This window comes from Canis lupus, chromosome 11 (assembly GCF_011100685.1).
Source record: "Canis lupus familiaris isolate Mischka breed German Shepherd chromosome 11, alternate assembly UU_Cfam_GSD_1.0, whole genome shotgun sequence".
Classification (NCBI taxonomy): Eukaryota; Metazoa; Chordata; class Mammalia; order Carnivora; family Canidae; genus Canis; species Canis lupus.
In genome coordinates, this window is record NC_049232.1 from 17,372,659 (window position 1) to 17,392,546 (window position 19,888).

Sequence of the window (19,888 nt, forward strand, 5' to 3'; positions counted from 1 at the left end):
AGACTATTTGAAATTGGGTAAGAACAGTGATAATGAACAATAGGGCTTAGCAAACTACACCCACTGCCTATTTTTATTAGTAAAGTTTCATTAGAACACAGTCAAACTCATTTGCTTATGTATTTATTATTCATGGCTGTTTTTGCACCATGGTGGCTAAGCTGCATATTTGCAACAGAATGACTTCCATATATGAAAAGATTGATTATCTGGCCCTTTACAGAAAAAGTTTGTCAGCCCCTAATCTGGAAAAGTTCTGCATTTAGAGTACCTCACAAGTGTCCTGAGGAGTGGGCTTTAATTTAGAAAGATGAAACTGGAAAAATGAAAACACAGAAGAGGGAAGTTTATAAGAATCCAGGCTTACTTCGAGTAGCCTAGCCAGAAAAATCTTAAATAAGCAACCTAAACTAACCTAAAGGGGTTAGAAATGGAATAATAAATAAATCCCAAAGCTAGTAGAAAGAAGGGATTATAAGGATTAAAGCAAAAATAAATGAAAAAAAATTAGAAAAGATCAATGAAACTAAGAGCTGGCTCTTTGAAAGTATAAGCAAAATTGATACACCTTCAGCCACACTCATTAAAAAAAAAAAAAAAAAAAAAACAGAGGACTCTAATGAATAAAATCAGAAATGAAGGAGGATAAATAACTGATACCACAGAAAAACAAAGGATTATAAGAGAATATTATGTATATGTATTATGTAATATAGTTAAGAGAATTATATGTCAAAAAATTGGACAACCCAGAAGAAATGGATAATTCCTAAAAATGTACAACCTTCCAAAATTGAAACAGGAAGAAACAGAAAATATCAATAGACTGATTACTAATAATAAAATTGAACCAGTAATCAAAACAGTCCCAACAAACCAAAATTCAGGACCATATAGCTTCACAGGTGACTTTTACCAATATTTAAAAAGAATTAATATCTATTTTCCTCAAACTATTCAAGAAATAGAAGAGAAAGGAAAACTTCCAAATTCATTCTATGAAGCCAGCATTACCCTGATACCAAGATCAGACAAAGACACTACAAAGAAAGAGAACTACCGGACAATATCTGTGACGAACAAACACAGATGTAAAAATCCTCATCAAAAAATTAGCAAACCAAATTCAATGATACATTAAAAAAATCATTTACCATGATCAAGTGGGATTTATTCCAGGGATGCAAGGATGGTTCAATATCTGAGAATCAATCAATGTGATACATCACATTAACAAGAGAAAGGATGAAAAACATATGATCATGTCAACAGATGGGGAAAAAAAGCATTTGACAAAATATAACCACCATTCATAATAAAAACTCTCAAGAAAGTGGGTTTAGAGTAACAAATTTCAGACTAAAGGGCATATATAAAAAAAACAAAAAACAAAACCAAGGCTAACATTATACTCAATGGTGAAAAACTGAAAACTCATCTTCTAAGATTAAAAACAAGGTAAAGATGTCCACTATCATCAGTTTTATTCAACATAGTACTGAAACTCCTAGCTGTAGCTATCAGACAAAAAAAGAAAAGGCATCTAAATTGATAAGGAAAAAGTAAAACTGTCACTATTTGCAGATGACATGATATTATACATAGAACACTCTAAGGTTTTAAACCAAAAAACTATTAGAATTAACAAACAAATTCACTAAAATTGCAGAATACCAAATTAATACATAGCAATCTGTTTCATTGCTATACCCTAATAATGAAGTAGCAGAAAGAGATAATGAGAAAAACAATCCCATTTACAATTACACCAAAAAGAATAAAATATGTAGGAGTAATTTAACCAAGGAGGTGAAAGGCCTATACTCTGAAAACTGTAAGTCACTGATCAACAAAACTGAAGATGACACAAATTAATGGAAAGATATAGCATGCTCATGGTTTGGATTAGTATCATTAAACTGTCCATACAGTTATTCTACAGGCTCAGTTATTCTAAGTATCAAGGGCATTTTCCCAGATATTTAACAAATAATTCGAAATTTGTATGCAACCACTTAATAAGCTGCAAATAGCCAAAGGCATCTTGAGGAAGAAGAAAAAAACCTGGAGGTATCACAATCCCAGATTTTATGATATACTATAACACTATGGTAATCAAAAGAGTACAACATTGGTACAAAAAACATACAGAACAACAGAATAAAAACTCAGAAGTAAAGCCACACCTATATGGTCAATTAATTTATGACAAAAAAAGCAAGAATATACTGGGGAAAAAGTCTTTACAATACATAGCACTGGGAAACTGGACAGCTACACACAAAATGAAACTGGTCCACTTTCTTAAACCATACACAAAAATTAAGTCAAAATGGATTAAAGACCTAAATGTGAGACCTGAAACCATAATATTCATAAAACCACAGGCTGTAATTTCTTTGAAATCATCCTTGGCAATATATTTATGGATATGTCTCTTCAGGCAAGGGAAACAAAAAGATACTACTGGGACAATACCAAAATAAAAAGCAAAGGAAACCATCAACAAAGGAAATGGCAATCCAATAACAGGAGAAGATATCTGCAAATGATACATTTGATAAGGGGTTAATAACTGAAAATATACAAAGAACTTATACAACTCAATACCTGAAAAAAAAAAAAAACCTAAAGAATCTGATTAAAAAGTTGTCAGAGGTCCTGAAAAGACATTTTTCCAAAGAAGATCTATGTATGGACAACAGATGTATGAAAAGGTACTCATTGTCACTAATTATCAGAGAAGACACCATCTCACGCCAGTCAGGATGACTAGAATCAAAAAGGCAAGAAATAACAAGTGTTTATGAGGATATGGAGAAAGAGAACACTTGTACACCTTTGGTGGGAATGAAAATTGGTACATCTACTGTGGAAAACAGTATGGAGGTTTCTCAAGTATTAATAATAGAAATATCATATGATCCAGTAATTCCATTACTGGGTGTTTACCCAAAGACAACAAACAAAAACACTCATTCCAAAAAAATATGCTTATTGAAGCATTATTTACAATAGTCAAGATATAAAAGCAACTCAAGTGTTCATCAATAGATGAATGGATAAAGAAGACTGGTATATATACACAACAGAATATTACTCAACTATAGGAAAGAATAAGATTGAAATAAATCAGATAAAGACAAATATCATATGATTCCACTTTTATGTAGACTCTAAAAAACAAAACAAGCAAACAAACAGAAAACAGACTCTTAAATACAGAGAACAAACTAGTGGTTGCTAAAAGGGAGGTGGGCCAGGAGATGGACAAAATAGCTCAAGGGGATTGAGAGGTACAAATAAATAAATAAGTCATGGAGATGAAAAGTACAACATAGGGAATATAGTCAATTATATTGTAATAATGTTGTATGGTGAATACACTTATCCTGGTGAGGATTGAGTAATGTACAGAATTGTAGAACCACCATGCTGTGTACCTGAAACTAATCTAACACTGTGTATCAACTATACTTGAGAAAAAAAAATTGCAAAACTGCAATTCAACAGCATTTCGGTGAGGTCAAGGTAACAACGAAAGCTCAGTATGTCATTTGAGAAACTACCCTCAAAAATGCTTGCATATTCCCTGTAAGAGAATGGAAAATAAAGGTCTGCATACATGTTTTAAGTTAAATTGAAACATTAAAGGATATATTATTTTATGATCCTCTTTTCTACCATGTTTTATTATTAACTGTCAAATAATATTGATTTTGCTTAATCAGGCATCTTTACTGTAATCTTTGATACAGATTAAGAATTAGGTAAAAAGCTGTTTACTTCTATGATAGAACTATTACGGTATTCTATCACAAGTGGGAGAAAGGAGATTTTGACTTACAAGCACTTAATCTTGGCGCCATTTCCAAGAGTTTGGAAGATGAAACCTTATAGCTAAAGAACAAGTTTATGCTTCAGATAAGCATCAGCTATAGCTAGTTAAATCAAGTCACACTAAATTTAGTATGATGGCATACAGATGCTGGTAAGTATTCCCAAATTGTCTTTTGCCATTCACCAGAATTTAGCCAAGCTAGAATACACAAACCCACAATCAGCCTGGAATTTGTCCTATATGTGTTGCTACTAGACTGGGACAAAAATATTCCTCTGAGAGTCTTCACAGTCAAACTGAAAAAGACATGTTAATAAATATGAAACCATAGCCCACTAGGAAAACCAAAGCTTATAGAAAATATAGCAAATTCATCTACTGTCCATATGATGACCTTAAAAGAAATGTGTTCATACTATAACTAAATTTATTTGTTAATTTTTACTTTAGTGTCCTTGAAATAAGACTAAAAGTAGCTGTCTTCTGTAAAGCAGCAGGTACTTAGAGAAATGATCTACCTATTTGACCAATACAGCAGTGGATCACTGCTAAAATGTTCAAAATCACTGATATTATCCTTAAAATTAACTGTATTAAAATCTAGCAAAGGCAAAGTATAAATGAGAAACACTTTACAGTGAAATATGAGAGGGATGCATTAGGAAAGAGAGATTCCTAGCATGGGACTAAGGAAAAAAGATAAGCATTATCACAGCTTTATTTACATTTGCATTAAATGAAAGTGTCTATCAGAAATTAGCATCCCATAAAATTTTTTTTCAAGTCTTTACGTATTTTTCAATGCCTGGGTAGTGAATGACATCTACTACAGAAGGTCAGTAAGTAACAACACTTGAAGGAAATGCAGTTCTGCATCTAGGTATCATATTTCAAGTTTTGTTACATTTTTACTTGACTACAGCAGGATATTTCTTTAGAGTAATTTCCTTCAGGCACTGAGCCATGGTAACTTGTGAGATAGCTTTTCTTCTCTTTCATTTTTTTTTTCAATAGACGCTGAAGATACATATCCAGAATATTATAAAACTAGCATTTTGTTTATTTTGGTCTACATTATTACTTTTCCATTTCCGTTATGAAACAATTATATGGTAAGGAAAATGAAGAAATAAAGAGGCATATTTCAGTTTATATACTTCTTTTCTAAAGGCAAAGTTCAAAATATTCATCTGATCCTTTCAATCCAGGGTAAAACATTTTTCTATCATTAACACACACCTAATTTTAAGTCTCTGAGAAAGGTGTTTTGGAGGCTCTCAATTTTTCCAGTGATCTTCAGCAGAAATTGAACTGCAAGAATCATGTAAATTACTTTACCATGCTTTTTTTTAATAGTTTTTTTGAAAGGATTTAAATATACAGTGGCACTGAGGAAACAATATTGGTTCCCACCATTTGGGAAATTTTTCCTGAGTCCCCTAAAATACAATTTCCTGACCATTGTGTTATGTTAAATAAATCTAGTCGTCTGTGTCTCAAATGGCCATTTCTGTAATTTGGGTAGACCTGAGGCTAGGGAAATAAAACAGGTGGTACCATGTCAGGAATTAATGGATAGTCTTAAATCTCCAGCTCCATGTTCCCTTTTGATGACGATGGATTTGGGTTCATTTAATTGTTTGTTAATACTTCTATCAGAATAGGCAAATATATGCCTAATAGGTCATTTTTTTTAAGAATTAAAAAAGCTTGGGGTGCCTGGGTGGCTCAGTCAATTAAGCACCTGACTTTGGCTCAGGTCATTATCCCTGGGACCCTGGGATGGAGCTCCACATAGGGCTCCCTGCTCAGCGGGGAGTCTGCTTCTCCCTCTCCCTCTGTCTGCTGCTCCCCCTGTTTATGCACTTTCTCTATCAAATAAATAAATTAAAATTGTTTTTTAAAAAAGAATTAAAAGAGCTTATTTAGAGGAAATTGTACTAAAAGTCATAATTGAAATGTTATATTAGAACTCTTCTACAAGGGGCAGCCCGGGTGGCTCAGCGGTTTAGTGTTGTCTTCGGCCCAGGGCTTGATCCTAGAGACCCAGGATCAAGTCCCACGTCAGGCTCCCAGCATGGAGCCTGCTTCTCCCTCTGCCTGTGTCTCTGCCTCTCTCTCTCTCTCTCTGTCTCCCATGATTAAATAAAATCTTTAAAAAAAAAAAAAACTCTTTTACAATTATTTTTTTAAGATCTCAAATCACATGATTTACTGAATCTTTTACAACTCATTTGTGCTATCCCTGCCTTCTTTAAAAAAGACCAAAAGTGCTAAATCCTTTGTCTTACATAATACTTATAAGAAGCTCACTCACAAAAGATTATTATCTCTATTGTAGAGATGAAGCTGTTCATTTAAGATTATCAGTTTGCTCATGGTGTAGCGGTGTGAGCACAGATCCTACACTTGGCACTTGGATACCACATCCTAGGCTATAGGGCCACTGAGTCTCTCTCTCTCTCCCTATTTGTTTCCTGAATTGTACTTAAAACTTACATTGCCAATTCCCTCTTGCTATTGGAATAAAAACTTTAAAACATGTCTGTTAAAAAAAATGTTAAAATGTGATCTGAATATTCCTAATTTAGTTTCACCATCCCTAGTCACAGGCTAAAGAATATTTTTGTTGAATGATTTTCTTTTGGAATAAGGATTTTTCACAGACTTCATGTTCATAACAATGATGTTATCCACTGTGTCTCATATAAAGAGCTCTTTGTCCTCCAGGCTTCCACAGAAAACTCTGTGTGCCACTTTCCATGTAAACCATTTTGTTCAGGTTGAAATTTACGGAGTGATGTAACTTCAGGAACTCCCTAGGAAACACTGCTTTTAGCTGACTAAGACCGTCAAGGTAGTGTCCAAGTTATTTAATGCAAGTGTTTTAATAGTGGAAATCATTTGTGGGAAGAAACTAGAAGAGTTTAGGCTGGCAACCCCTGATAAATATAGTAGGAAGTGATATGTGCTAATTTTGCCTCAAATGTCAGCTCTGGGCTGCCGGTTGGCTATCCCTCTGGATGCCTATCACTCTTCCCTACTGGTCACACTTTCTGAGATGTTCTGTTTTCCATATACGAAACACACAGGGGCTTTCTAAAAATCAAGCCTGGAAATACCACTGCTAGCCTGGCACCTGGTCAGTACGTCCTTCCCAAATGGTTTATAAGAGCATAAATGCTTCAGATTTTCATTTTAGATTTTTACTTTTCATGTATATGCTTCAAATTTCTAAGCTACTCAACGCTCTGCTTCCCCAGGTAGAAGCGCCATGAAAAGATTTCTTAGTGCAAAGAACTTTTACTGTCAATTCATTTGATTATAAGTCACTGTTTATTTTAACGGGGGGGGGGGGGGTGCAGGGGGTTGGGGGAGACACCAAGCCCGCTGGATGTCACTTTTGCTTAGCACACACAGGAAAGTATGAGGAGTTGAGACAAGCTTTGATTCTGAAAAAAAAAAAAATTATGAGAAGCATTGTGCAAAATGTCTGAAAATCAGATTATGAGAACCTGGTTGGGTAGTATTAAGAGTTACAAGAAAGAGTTGAAGATAATTTAGTTTTAGGCACCACGGTATCACAGGGAGATAGTCAAAAAGAATTTCCATTATTGTTCCTGTGTTAAAAAAATCATAATTTTGTTCCTCGGGGTGAAAGCATAGGGAATTGGGAGGAGAAATGCCGGAAACTAAGATTAGGTTAGCTCAGGAAGGTGAGCTTTAGCAATCTTTGCCAGTTTGTTGGCAGTGCTCAGAATAATCCTGTTCTCAGGGAGGAGTTTAGGTGTTACAGGCTCCCTCCCTTTTATTGATACATCTTAAAAATAAGACTGAATACAGAAAGCTGCAGTCAAGATAATACTGTGCTCAAGAATTGGTAATGTTTAGCATAAGCTTTTGGGGGAAATGTATATAAATTGTAATATTTGCAAAACAGAAACAAACAAAAAAGATATGGAGATGTTTGCAGTATCTTTACTTCTCTTGCATGATTTCTTACTCTGTAAAAGGAACCCAAAACCATATGGAAGAGAGCTCAGGAATAATCTAGAAGATTGAGTTAGTCCTGTGAGAGCCAGGGTAGGGCCATTCATTGATCACTCAGCAGATGCTTCTCAATCAAGCTTGGGGGAGGGCTGGCTAATACACAGACCTGGGAAGAGCAGGAAGTCCACCTAATTGCAGAGCATTAGGCTCTTTGTTTCCCAAACTGTCACCAAGCAACAAGTGAGAACAAGGCTCACTTACAAAGACATCAATCATAATAGAAACGTAAATAAGTCACCTTTCAGAAATAAGTGGATCAAAAAAGAGGGTAAGTCTCTCTCTGAAAAACCAAAATGATCCTGACTCCATGGTGTAGCTCCGTCCACACTAAGCAAACGAAGGGAAGCAATGGACTCTACTTTGAAGGAGATACACAGGCCAACAGTGTCCAGATAATATGTGTGTCTGCAAGTATGCTGGCCAATATCCACGACAGAAAGAACCAGAGAACACATTTCTGTATGTATGCATGCATATATTGTCCCCTTTTCAGGTACACACAATTATATTACTCATAGTATTTGTTTCATGACATATTATTATTCTGCTTTTATTAGTTAAATATCTTCAATAATATAATATGCACCCATAAAACCACCAAAAATGAAAGGTGAGACTAAGACAATTAACTGCATCTACCCATGGTGCTGTCCTACCTATCCCCACTCCCACAACCATCACTTTGAATCCACAATTCCATGTTTTCTTCTCTTTTTAGATTCTTCTATTACACCTGTAGATTTTCCATTTATTATTAGCACTGTTACTTCAGTGAAAGACTTAGTACTATATGGAACTTGCTCTTTTCACTTACTATTATAATGATACGATTCATCTGTACTGTTGCACATTGTTCTAGTTCATTTTTAAGGTGAATAACCCATTATATCCATTATGTGGATATGTCTTGTGTGTTCATCCACTTTCCATGATGTGAGTGGGCCATGAAGTGAAGTTCTAATTTCATTGGTCCATGCAATTCACTTGCATTGATGACCAGAATTTTACCAAATTTTTATTTAAGATGATTTAAGAACAACACCTCCTTTCTTCACAATATGACTACTACATACAACTTTTTAAATACTACTTCTATTTTGGCCAAGAGCAAATTTATAATCAGCTTCACAACAATTATCATCTCTGACCTCTCCCATACTATTTTACTTCTATTTCCAGTCATCAAACATATTTCAATGAGATTTCTTCCTGAACAGCAATTAATGAGAGAAACATTAAACTCAAATATATTTCATCCAATGCTCCTAAATATTTATTGATTTACAAAAGTAATAGCTTTGAGATTAAGTGTAACTCTGCTCAAATCTCAGATTTTTATTTCACACTGGATAAGCATTATATATGCATATGTTGTCTGCGTGGCAGCATGGAATATGCCATGGACATGCGTAGTGTTCTGGGGACAGAGGTTGCAATGCCCCATGACAAGGGTCTAACAGGTGGCATGTACACTTCCAGCACACCAGGAGGGAGACAAAAGTTTTGCTATAGGACTTTGTTGAGAGTTTATCAAAGAAACTACCAAAGAGCTTATCAAAGAAATAAGTGAGCCTTTTTTTCACCTTCCTGTTTTTAAATTTTTAAACAAATAACACATTTACATCGTTAAAAGTCAAAAACTTTCATGTGCTAGAGCACTCAATGAGAAGTCTCTTTCCCATCCCTTTCTCCCACAAAAGATTTCCACCCTCAAAATACTGAATGATATAAATTTTCTAATATCCTTCCATGGACGTTCTAAGCATACACAGGCAAACACATGCACACATAAATATGCTCTCTGTAAATGAAAATGTTTTACAACTTGCTTTTGCCATGTAACAGTATGTCTTAATCATGCTTTTATCTTTTATATCAATAATATAGTGTCCACAATGTCTTTTTAAGGATGATTTCCAACTCATAATTTAATAGGCTTACTATCATGTGTATATTACTGTATTTTCCTCTTAGAAAAAGACAGGAGGGATAATCTTCTAAGTCTATCATTTCTTAAATGAGTACAGATAGTATAAATACTTAGAATTAAAATTTATGGGCTAAATGTTAAATGCATTTTTAATTTTGACAGAAAATTTTAAATTGCTCTCTGTAGAGGATGTACCAATTTTATACTTTTATTAGGAATTTCTGAGAGTGTCTCTTTCTCAAAACCTTCACTAGTACAGTTGTACATTAGAATTTTGCTCTTATCAAAATGCATAGGTAGAAATGGTATCCTGTAGTTTTATTGTGTGCTTTCTTATTCTAAGTAAGAGTAAGCATGTTTTAGTGTATTTAACAGTTACTGGTATTTCCCTTGTCAACAGTCAGTTCATATCCTGGAACATTTTACTGGATATTTTCTTACTCATTTGTAGAACTGATGTATTAGAAAAACTGGTCTTTGTCTTAGGAGTTGCAAACATTTTTCTCAGTTTATTGTTTGTCTTTTATGCTTGCTTATAGCAGTTTTCTTTTATTGCCATGCAATTTATATTTTATGTAGCTGAAATTATCAATCTATACGTCATAGCTTTTAGGTAGAGGAACATGCTAAATAATACTGTCTGAGATCTAAAACAATATAAAAATTTTCATGATTTTTTTTTTAACTCCACTGTTTCTTCTATTCACACTTACATCTTTGGTTCATTTATAAGATGAATCTTCAGTTCTGAAGTCATGATGAATAGGTTATGTTAGCATAGTGGTACAGAGTTAATTTTCATTTTAATGAACAGTAGTGTAGCAAAAATCCACTGACTAAATATCTCATGTATCACTCATGAAAGGCTATAAAACGTATGTTAGAGAGAAAGGTTAAGTTTTTCAAGAATTAGCCCTGTGGGCTAATCTTCCCAAAGGCTCCATGGAAAATGGCTGCATCTAAGTGCTTAAATTGGCCAATCCTTGTAGAGGGCTAAGATGATGAATCTGGGCTAGATCCAGTCAGCTGTCAGGTCATGCATCTGCAATCACAAGGCCTAGACCCCTGAACCCTGATGGACACAAAGAGAATGTTCCCCATTCATGAAGAATAAGGTGAAGAAACCGGTCTGGAGGTCATGGTTCCATATTTTTTCAGCCTTGATCCTATCAGAGGAGAGAAACAATGCTATTTTTGACTACGCAAACTCCAGAGCCAGTGCCAAGATCACTAAACTGGGTGTAATTCTGCCCTTGATGGATTGTAGAGCACTCCCACATAATGCAACAAGTAGAGAGAGAACCATAATCCTGTTGTTGCTGCATGACGCCATGGATATCTCCCCGTAAATGCAATCTGTGGGATGGGGTGTGTACTGCCAGGTAATCCTCCTGTGTTCACTCAATGGCTCTGGCTGAGTGAAAACTCAAGAAAATTCAGCAGGTTAGAATCCTGCTCCTGCAGTTTCCAACCCACCTAGCTTCGACAAAGTTACTTAGCTTCTCTGTGCCTTAGTTTCCTCATCTGTACAGCAGGCTAATGACAGCAACCCAACTCACACCACTGTGTGATGACTTAATAAGAAAACCCATCTACAGTGGTGTTTTAAGTGTTGTCTGGAGTATATTAAGTGCTCCATCAATATTAACTTTTATTCACATATTTTGGTGCTATCTATACTCTGCTGGTAGCCAGACAAGAAAAATAATTAAAATACAATGTAAAAAGTGCTGTGGTAGAGGAAAGCACTTGACTTATTTGTTACAGGGCAGAAAGTAGGTTTGGGTTTAGCAGCCTGGGCTTTTTTATTTAAGGGAGAGAATTTATGTTTTTTAATTATAATGTTGTAAATTTTTTTAAAAAAGGATTTAAAAATTCTACTTCTGTGGTTTCTAAATTGCTGACCTAAAAAGTTTTATGTGTTTCCAGTATGTACAATCTCCCTACTTAAACACCAATTTTAATATGTGTTTTCAACAACAGCCAATGAACTTATTATTTATCTTAAAGTTAATACACTTTTAGTAATATGAGTAAAAGAAAGCATTTCTCAGTTTGGGACAGAAGTTTATTTTCCATGGTTTATCAAAGCAGTGCTGGAACAGCAACCAAAGATACTGTGCCAACAAATTTCATGAGTTTCATGAGCACAAATAAATATATTTGTTGTCACAAATCTCAAACAACTAAATGCTGTGGTAATGGAACAAAGCTGAACACTCCTCAGAATAAATTGCAAACAACTATTTGACATATAAAGAGCCATTGAAGGAAAGCTTTCCAATACAATGGTGCCATTTTCCTGCCTTCCATTTAAGCCAGCAAAGAATAACTACTTTGAAGAATGTTAAAGAAGGTATAGTCTGGAAGAAGAGGATCATGCAAGGACATCTGGCATCTACTTGTGTGTTCTCTGAGTGGACTGAAATTCAAAGTAATGTATTTTATCATAAAAATGAAAAATGCTGAACAGCCTTTTATATACAATTTCATATTATATTGATACATGCTACTTCCCTTCCGCATTTAAATTAAATGGATATTTGGATGAATGAATCTTTGAATACAGTAACTGAAAAAAACCTTCTCTTTGGATGTGAAGAAATAGTTTACTCCACCAACGAACCATTTTCCCCACTGCATAACAGAATTAGGATAAGATTTTTTTTTTAAATATTTTTTTTTATTTATTTATGATAGTCACAGAGAGAGAGAGAGAAAGAGAGAGAGGCAGAGACATAGGCAGAGGGAGAAGCAGGCTCCATGCACCGGGAGCCTGATGTGGGATTTGATCCCGGGTCTCCAGGATCGTGCCCTGGGCCAAAGGCAGGCACCAAACCGCTGCGCCACCCAGGGATCCCTTTTTAAATATATTTTTTTTAATTTTTATTTATTTATAGGATAAGATTTTGAAGCCAAACTGGCCCAGAAGAAATAAGACTTGACTTCAGTATGCCTGAGAGGCTTAACTGAATCTGAAACTCTAAATGAGTTAAAGGGGAAAATAACCAATTCTCCTTTAGACAGACAGACAGGCAGACATGTACACACATACACACACACACACACACACACACACAGAAATGAATTTTTTTTTTTTCTCAGAGAACCTATTTTTATTCCCAGTTAAGACCCTGAGTCTTTTCTCTCCATGTAGAAGGGTACAGCAGTGTCAGGGCACAATGAGGTCAGTATCTGCTCCTCACCAAACCACCCCCACTGGCCCCTGGGCCATCGCTCTAATGCCAACTGATGAGGAGCTCAGCCAGCCCGCTTTCCTCAGGATGGACAATGGCTTCATGAGAAACACAAACATATTCGCAGTAAAATAAGGAGTCTCTATCTTAACCAGAAAGGGGGTGCAAATGGTGGCATCTCAGGCACTGAAGCAGGCGAGGGGAGATGGGGTTTGAGGATTAAGGGTCTCCCGCAGTGTGGGGGGGGTCTGTCCTCCCCTCTCTGCATTAACAGTATCTGATCCCAGCCAGGCTGCTTCCCACCTACTCTCCTCTCGAAGTACCGAGGGTGCAGGTACCTCTGAAACCTCCTCAGAGAGCCCAGAAGGGGCTCCTTTGTGCTCCGGGCTCAGTTTCTCAGATCCTCAGTTTCTCAGGAGAATCCACCCAACCAATGATCGAAAACAAAAAGAAGTTTAAATATAGATGCTCAGGCATGTGTTTCAGACATTAAATCAGGAGATGAATGCCATCCCACCATTCTTTTTCATTTTAGTATAAGCTATGTATATCTAAACTTAAATTTTCAGCAGAACAAGCCTTTTAGGATAAGACTGTAGTTACAAAAATATCCCAATGAACAATCAGAAGACAGTTCTTTCTTTTAATAGATAGCAAAGGTCCCAGACCTCAGAAGTATTACCTGCTGATGACCAAAAAGGAGCAATGATACAAAGATTTTAAAATGTCAAACTGCACTTAATATTTATGCTCTTTGTCTTTGAATGGTAACCAGAGCAAAATAAGATTATTAAGAAAATGAAAAAAAAAATCAGATGAAGAAAAAACTCCCATAACATAGAACACTGGCATCTTTCCAAATACAACTTTCACTCTGGCCCCACATTTTACCTGCTTTTTGGACATTCAACCCAAGTCAAGGAAATTAACTTATTATACAGCATAGTCCCAATTACTCAACACATATATTTAGAAGCTTACAGTATAGCAGGTTCCAGGCTTGGGGATACAGCGATAACAAGACAGAGTTTTTGTGATCAAGGATTTTACCCAAGTGTTGGGAGTAAGATGGTCAAACAACAGATATACAAAAACAAAAACAAAAACAAAAACAAAAACAAAAACAAAAACAAAAACAAAAACAAAACAGGGCAGCCCCGGTGGCTCAACGGTTTAGTGCCGCCTTCAGTCCAGGGTGTAATCCTGGAGTTCTGGGATCGAGTCCCATGTCAGGCTCCCTGCATGCAGCCTGTTTCTCCCTCCGCCTCTCTCTCTCTCTCTGTCTCTCATGAATAAATAAATAAAATCTTTAAAAAAACAAAACAAAACAAAACAAAAACAAAAAACCCCAGAGTAACACAATTTTTTAAAGTTAATAAACTTACTTTGCTGCTAATGCTGCCACCATTTCCCCCAAATCACTCGGATTCAAAACACTGGTTACCTTTCTTATTTCTGAATAGACTCAGAAACTTAGAGACTGAACAAGATTTTAGAGAATTTCATTGTGGTAGGAACAGAAATCTAGTATGTGCCATAAGAGAAACAGAAAGGGCATCATTTTCATGTAAATCTTCCAATACTACTATATTTTATGCTCACATTGTAATTCACATAATAAACTAAAATATCTTACCTTTGACAGTTGGTCAAAAGTAACTGCTATGTTTACCTTTTTATTTAGGGTGAATACTAAGTTTAAATTTATGTCAACATTTTTATACTGACACTGTATGAACCATATATAAATGGAAGATAATTCAAAGCTGTCACTGAGTGTAGCAACAGTTTACAGTCTTTCCAGATACATTATGCTACCAATGACTTTAAATAGTTTTATGTAAGGAAATACCACTTGATCTTTTAATAAAAGAACACTAATATTTAAGGAAAATTGCTAATAGTTACTTTTAAGACATATCCGAATAAATTGGACTTACACACAAAGTAAAGACTTTATAAAACCTTAAGTTTTCAAATTCTAATCACCACTTCTTCCAATTCTGCTATTCCCCACCAATCCCAAATATTAAATCACATAATTCTTTCTGGGCAATAGCTAAATGGATTTGGCTGCCTGGGCAGGAAGTAAGGAAGGAGAGGACTGGATTCAGGCTCTGGGTGGTGCCTCCATTACATCAACAGCCCCCTTTTCTAAAGAACACAGACAAGTGTGAATAAAGAGTTGCACTGTCTCTCTCCAAACTCTGCCTTGGCTCTATATGTTGTTTTGATGAAATGTGATGTGGAAAAGGCTCATTCTATTTTCAACTAAGAAGAAATACATTGTTTGATGATTAATGGAAATGTCACAACCACTTTCATCAGTCAGTGGCTGTGCCTTCTCACCTACAATCAAACACTGTCTTTTTCCTAAGTCTACCACCCTTGGATCTAGTCTGGATAATATTTCAGAAGTAAAAAGTGAATCGGAATGACAAAAAGTTGAGCCATAGAATCAACTCCAAAAGAAGCCAGGAAGGAAAATACAAGAAGTAGCAAAAATAAAGCAGTATAATCCGGACCCATGTCCCCAACTTGCTGGTCCAATTCCTGTGTTTATGTAGATAATTTTCCCATCTTCCAAGTATTTTTCTTAACCTTTCCAATATAAGCAGACTTTGAGGGAGAATGAAATTAAGTTGAAGTAATGTAAAATGTATATAATTATGAAGATTAATTTAGAGCAGAACAGAAAAACAGTAGGGCAAATAGAAAATATAGAATGATACGTGTCCCCTGAGTTCATAAAATTATGATTTCTGGTGTTGGAACCATAGAATGTATGCCAATGCCTCTACCTCCTGTCCAATTAAATAGTTCATATTCTTGTTTGTCTTTTATAGATTTTACCTTTTTTCCTCTGTTTTTTTCTACAGAGAGGGACAAAACTTTTTATAACAAAGCAACAACAACAACAACAAACTCAAATTGTGGCCTTTTTGGAAATGGAAAGAACAGAAGACTTAATCAAAGACGATTTTAGCTACTGAAGGCAAACGGGCCTAAATAAATTTGTGACAATTTCTTCATAGGAAGTAGTTATAATATGTATTTGCTACTTTCACTGTACTCAACTCAAAAAATGCTCCCAGATAAGATCATAGTGGGCATTAAGAAATCAAGTTCAGATTTACTGAATTTCCCATATAAATTCAGATTCACATTTTTCCAGCTCAGGTAAGCCAGACTGCCAAAATAAATTTCTGAAATAATTTTTTTTCTAAACTTTGAGTAAAGACTACTTATGTCACAAAAAATGAAAACAGACATGGTATTTGTCTTAAGAAAACTACCTTAATTGGAATAAAATGATTTAAGTAATCATTCTAAAGATAAACATTATACTTCAATACTAGTATAAGTATCAACATTATTCTAAATATACATATTAGGAAAGCTAGACACACCTTTAGAAACTTTTTGAATTTTGTAATAATGATAAAGCTTTTGATCACATATAAATAGAACAAGTGATTTTATTTTATATGAGGAAACTTATGGAGTTTACACTGTAAAATTATATCCAATTCACATTCAATATTATGATCCCTTTCCAGAAAATTATTAATTTTCTGGTATCTTTATTTGAGTAAGCTATTCTTTCACAGAATACCTGTTGTGGTAATTTCCAAATTATCTGAGTCAATTATACTGATTTTTTAATTTGGCAGCCAGCAAAGAAACAATATTCAATACAAACTCAAGATATTTACTTAATAATATAGAAACAGAGTAGCAACTTCTAATGCATCAGTTTATGCAAGATACTGCACTTCACTCGGAATTTTAATCTTTTATATAATTTTGTAAGTGAAACGGAAAACACTTCATAAAGGAAAAATACAAATGGCTGGATCACTCCCATTCCCACTACAACAGAGGAACTGAGATAACAAACTCCTTGTAAAAATGTTAACTGGCTTTTTCCAAATCAAACCCATTAAATACACAAACTGATACAAAACCACTCTAACATCTATCCCCTTATTTTCACATTAAAATGAAGAACTGCAATTATGATTAAACTCTTCAAAATTCAAACTGAAGTTAGGACTTCCTTGGATTCAGCATCATCAGGAGACATGTCCCTCAAAGTACAGACACTCACCTTCACATTTCTGAGTAGTTTCACTCTGCTTGTGACCAGCAGGGCATTTGCATTCAAAAGAACCCACTGTGTTGATGCAGTTTCCTCCCTGGCATATCCCAGGAATAGCTTGGCATTCATCAACATCTGCAAGAAGAAAGCACTGTGAACACAGAAACCACTAATTTCCAGAATATCTATACTTCTTTAATGTAATGCACAGAAAAGTTTCAGTGGTTCTCAAGAGAATGGGATAAGGAGAATTGGGACCACTTTGTGTATGTATGTGTGTGTGTGTGTATATATATATATAAATCATGTATAAGGGTGCCTGGGTGGTTCAGCTGGTTAAGCGTCTGTCTTCAGGTTGTGATCCCAGGGACCTGGGATCAAGCCCCAAGTTGGGCTCCCTGCCATTGGGAAGTCTGGGGCTCCCTGCAGACTCCAGAAGGAGTCTCCTTCTCCCTCTCCCTCTGCCCCTTCTCCTGATCATTCTCTTTTCTTACTCACACTCTCTCTCAAATAAATAAGATCTTAAAAAAAAATCATCTATATATCTCATTTTCATTCATTTTCTTTTTGAATCTTATTTTGAAAATCCATCCCTGTTGCTATGTGGACAACCAATCTCTTGCTTAGATTTGCTGCAGAACACTTCTGGATGTGTTCACTCTCCTGGTGATGGGTATTCAGTATATACCCAACTTCCTGCCACCAACTTCTCGCCACTTCAGTGCATGATACAATGAAAGTCTCTACAATGTCTCTCCATGGAGCTGAGTATCTATGGACTGAAAACTCAGAGAGACTTTTCATTCCTTTGCTGTAGACCCAGGGCAGAATTTCCATATCACAGAGTATATATATACCCAATATGAATAAACACTGCCCAATGTCAAATGCCTTCATACCACCAGCAATCCACACATCTATGAGTAGTTCACACATCTTTATTGTCCATGAGGCTTCTTGTGTTTTCTTTTCCCTGCTAATAGGTGATATCCAAAACCCTAATTTTCTTTTTGGTCTAATCATTATAAAGGGATATTAAGTTCAGTTTTCACTTTTCTAATTATTAATTACTATGCATGTTACACTTTAGATTTCTTCATCTGAAAGTTGTCTGTATCTCTTAAACACTGGTATATTCAATTTGTCATATTCTTTTTTTTCCCAATTTTTATTTAAATTCTAATTAGTTAACATACAGCTTAGTTTCAGGTGTAGAATTAAGTAATTCAACACTTCCATACATCACCCAGGTGCTCAACACATATGCTCTCCTTAATTCCTGTACCATATTTCAACCCATCTCTCTACCCACTTCCCCTCCAGTAACTACCAATTTGTTCTCCAGAGTTAAGAGTCTGTTTCTTGGTCTTTTTTCATTTGTTCATTTGTTTTGCTTCTTAAATTCCACATATGAGTGAAATAATATGGAATTTATTTTTCTCTGAATGACTTATTTTGCTTAGCATAATACTCTTTAGCTCCATCTACATCATTACAAATGGCAAGATTTCATTCTTTTTGATGGCTAATATTCTACTGTGTGTATGTATGCATGTGTGCATGTGTGTCTGTGTGCCTTCTTTATCCATTCATCAGTTAGTGGACATTTGGGCTGTTCCATAATTTGGCTATTGTTGATAATGCTGCTATAAACATTGGGGTACATGTATCCCTTCAAATGAGTAGTGTCATATTCTTATCTGAAATTAAGAAATGTTAAAAGAAGTTCTTCAGGAGGGGTGCTTGGGTGGCTTAGTGGGTTAAGCATCCAACTACTGATCTCAGTTCAGGTCTTTATCTCAGGGCTGTGACTTCAAGCCCTATGTTGGGCTCTACATCAGGTATGAGGTCTACTTAAAAAAAAGTTCTTCAGGAAAAATAAAAATGAGATGGAAATTATGGTCTATGCAAAAAAAACCTAAAAAGCACAGAAAATAGTAAACATGTTGATATATTTAAAAGATCTATTTCTTAATTTTATTTATTTTTTTAAAGATTTTATTTATTTATTCATGAGAGACACAGAGAAAGAGAGAGGCAGAAACACAGGCAGAGGGAGAAGCAGGCTCCTTGCAGGTAGCCAGACGTGGGACTCGATCCCAGGTCTCCAGGATCACACCCTGGGCAAAAGGTAGCACTAAACCGCTGAGCCACCTGGGCTGCCCTTTCTTAATTTTAAGTAAAGATAACTGGCTGTTGAAAATAGCAACAGTAAAATAATGATGTATTTTGAGGATTATAAAATTCATAGAAGTAAACAGTATAATGACAAGAGCATAAAGGATTAAATGGGGAAAGAGTACTATCATAAAATTATTACATTATAAGTGAAGTGGCATAATATTATTTGAATATAGACTATAGTAAGTTAAATATGTAAAGACAAACACTAAATTTTGTAAATTTAAATAAAATTAACATTTTATAATGTTAAAGAGGTAGAGCTAAAGATCCAATTATGGAGATAAGATGAAATACTAAAATATACCCACTCTAATGGATGCAGGAAAAGAGGAGTAAAGAATAGATGGGAAAAGAAATAGATATAAACTCAATAATGTTGATAATCACAGGAAATGTAAACGGTATTAGCAACTCAAAAAGGCTGAGATTATCATATTTTATTTTCAAAAAGATGTAATTTTATATTGCTTACAAGAAACCCACTCTGACACAGATAGATTAAAAAGTAAAAGGATGTGAAGATGCATCATACACTCAAAGAAGAGCGGAAGTGACCAAGTTAATATTGTATAAGGTATTCATCA

The 19,888-nt window shown here is 35.1% G+C and overlaps 1 protein-coding gene across 1 annotated transcript in view; it reads right to left on the reverse strand.

Moving 5' to 3' along the window:
- Nucleotides 1–19,888, reverse strand: part of FBN2 (fibrillin 2) — a 240,737-nt gene that overhangs the window by 143,913 nt on the left and 76,936 nt on the right. Inside the window, exon 7 of the mRNA XM_038552058.1 lies at nucleotides 17,130–17,255. Coding sequence (XP_038407986.1) covers nucleotides 17,130–17,255 — 126 coding nt within the window. The remainder of the gene's footprint in view (nucleotides 1–17,129; nucleotides 17,256–19,888) is intronic.